Raw genomic sequence first — 2556 nt, 5'->3', positions numbered from 1 at the left:
ACATTGATAGAAATCTCATAACCTGCTTTTAGCCCACAAGAAAAAAGGCAAGGGAAGAGGCCATACCTTATATAGAATAACTACAATCAGTAGAAATTCAGGCAACAAAAAGCTATTCAACTGACACAACGATAAACTGGCTATATTTGCAAATTCTACCGTGCAGGCATGTCGAAAAAGAATACCATGATCAATCCTAAGTCAGTGTCCTGCTATTAATGGTGGGAAAATGACATGGGATAAATCAGTAACGGCCATTCAACTTAAACTAAAATGCATCCTTTTTAAGTCTTTAAAGATATATTCAAAAAGTTATGGTTATACTCTTGAATGTAATCAAGAGCCTATAAGAATTAACATGACTGACTTATAATGTTCATCAGCAGAATTTGTACTGGAAATGTTCTCAATGGAGGCTCAGATTAATGGAGTTATGTGACAATATTTATGATTGAGATCAATTAATCAATGGTAATAATGCATGTCAAATCAAGATGCACCTCAACCCATTTAAGAATAAGACTGTTTTTCTAACAGATCAGAAGCTGATAAACCAGTCATATTGATCTTGTTTTGACAAGAAATCTTGTATATAAAAATCAAAATCACTTACAAAGGCCATGTCTTACTGCTTACACTGCAAGCACATTGGGATTGTTCACACATTACCCGAGGAATAACCAGAATTGAACATCAGCTGCAGAATTCAGTAGTAAAAGATGGCATTTTATTTGGGATATCTTTGAAAGAAAGATAAAATAAAATTCCACAAGTATTCGAAGGAGGAGGAAAAGAAGTGACCATCTTAGACAATTTCTCTGATACCATTGCCCCTTATTAGCAACAAAACCTCTGGTTTCAACTTGTGGTTGATAATAGGTAATATGCAAAGAAACTATGGGCCTGACCTATCAAAGAGAATACCACATAAAGAGAAAGATCAGGCAGATGGGATTCTTCAGATATTATCTAAAGACAATGCCATCCAGAGGAGCTGTTGCTAGTATATTCATGGTGGGTTTTGATCCAAAGGCAAGGTAATAATATGTTTTTGATAGTACCCATCAGACTGAAAATGGCACCAATAGGTTCTAATTGTTGAGGGTCGACTTGATGGTCAGCACTTTCTTGGAGATTTGTGTCGATCCTATTAAGTCTTGGCATTTGTATCACGCATTAACAATTCGACCTTTTGATGCAAGAGCAAATGCTACCTACACTAACTTCTTTTTGCCATTAGTTGGGTGTTCATGGCGATGGCAATGGCAAGGAATTTTCTTCAAATGTGACCTAAAAATGGTACCAAGAGATGCTCTTTTCAATCAAGATGGGTGCTGGTTATCATTGACAGAATTCACATTGACAGAATTGACTAGAGATTGCAAGACCTCTACCTGTATTGTAAGAGATCTGATGTAATCTGCTGTTTCTCTGAGCAAGCAAGAGGCCTCCATTGATTCCCCACCCGGAACAAGCATTTGCAGCCGCCTTGTGCGCCTATCAAACATGCGAGCATTTGATGATGATGAGAAAGGTGGTCTCATGATTCTCTTGGAACAAAAAGCTCTATATAAAGATAAACTACTCTGCCTTGAACTGCCTCTCAAGCGATGAAAATTCTGATTGTGCTGTTGCATGTGGGCATGTTTAAGCCTGGACTGGTATATCAAACGAGATTGGTGCCTGGCCCTCTTTGCAATTATAGCTTCGAATTTGGAAGGCTCTAGAATTTTCCTGAGAGCGGGTCTGTTTATCTCATCACTTGAGATTCTATTGAGGAGAGCCCGGCTCCAAGCTGAACGGTTTGCAGTGAGAGCAAGGGAAACATCTGCTGCCAGCTTTATAGTGCGACTCGACCTCGGGACCTCTCCAATTAATTCATCTCCATCACCTTGACTGCTGCTTCCATTGGGCTTTCTGATACATTTGAGAGCCCACATAAATCTTCTTAGATAAATCTCTCTAAAACTCTTTGAATCTCCTCTTGAAGTCATGGCTTACAAACCCTAATCTTGAACCAGATCTAGGGTTTTCTTTCTCTCTCTCTTTCTTTCTTTCTTTCACATTTAAAGCCTTAAGAGGGGTGCTCCTGCTTCATGAACAGCACACCGGCTCTGACAAAAAGGCAGAGAAGAACTAGGAAAATCTCTGATGAAAGCGTGGAAAGCCATAAATACGGAGACAGGGAACAAGTGAGGAAGAAATAAATATGGAAAGTAATGAATGAGGAGGAGGAAGTGGAGGGGTGGACCATGTAGGCACATGCAAGCACATGATGTACCCATTACACCCATCTTGTAATTATTTCTAATACTACTTATATTCCACCCACTCAAACATTAAAGACTTCCTTTGTCTCTACTTTTCTTGCCTTCCCCATGGATCCACAGCTTAGCCCTAATACTGTTAACTTCCTTTTTCAGATTTCATTGTCAAGTCCTTCAAATTATATGGGCACCATTTTTATAGAGCAATGGTGATGCTTACGTTGATGTGGGTCTTCTCCTTTGGGGGGCATGCAAGACCCACAACCATCCCACTAAGCACGCCTTGTTT

The 2556-nt window shown here is 39.4% G+C and overlaps 1 protein-coding gene across 1 annotated transcript; it reads right to left on the bottom strand.

Annotated features, from left to right (window-relative positions):
- Positions 1-560: 560 nt before the first annotated feature.
- Positions 561-2330, bottom strand: LOC149564594 (transcription factor IBH1-like 1). Its single transcript, XM_089816891.1, has one exon. It carries the CDS (start codon positions 1992-1994, stop codon positions 1323-1325), a length of 672 nt encoding a protein of 223 aa, XP_089673017.1. The 5' UTR covers positions 1995-2330; the 3' UTR covers positions 561-1322.
- Positions 2331-2556: the final 226 nt, after the last annotated feature.

Source organism: Cupressus sempervirens, chromosome 3 (genome assembly GCF_028749045.1).
Source record: "Cupressus sempervirens isolate cs-2001-9-10 chromosome 3, ASM2874904v1, whole genome shotgun sequence".
Classification (NCBI taxonomy): domain Eukaryota; kingdom Viridiplantae; phylum Streptophyta; class Pinopsida; order Cupressales; family Cupressaceae; genus Cupressus; species Cupressus sempervirens.
Note: the sequence above shows the minus strand (reverse complement) of the source record. Positions and strands in the feature narration are given on the sequence as shown.

Coding starts and splice junctions, on each gene's coding strand:
- LOC149564594 (XM_089816891.1), bottom strand. CDS start 1,994: ATGACTTCAAGAGGAGATTCAAAGAGTTTTAGAGAGATTTATCTAAGA.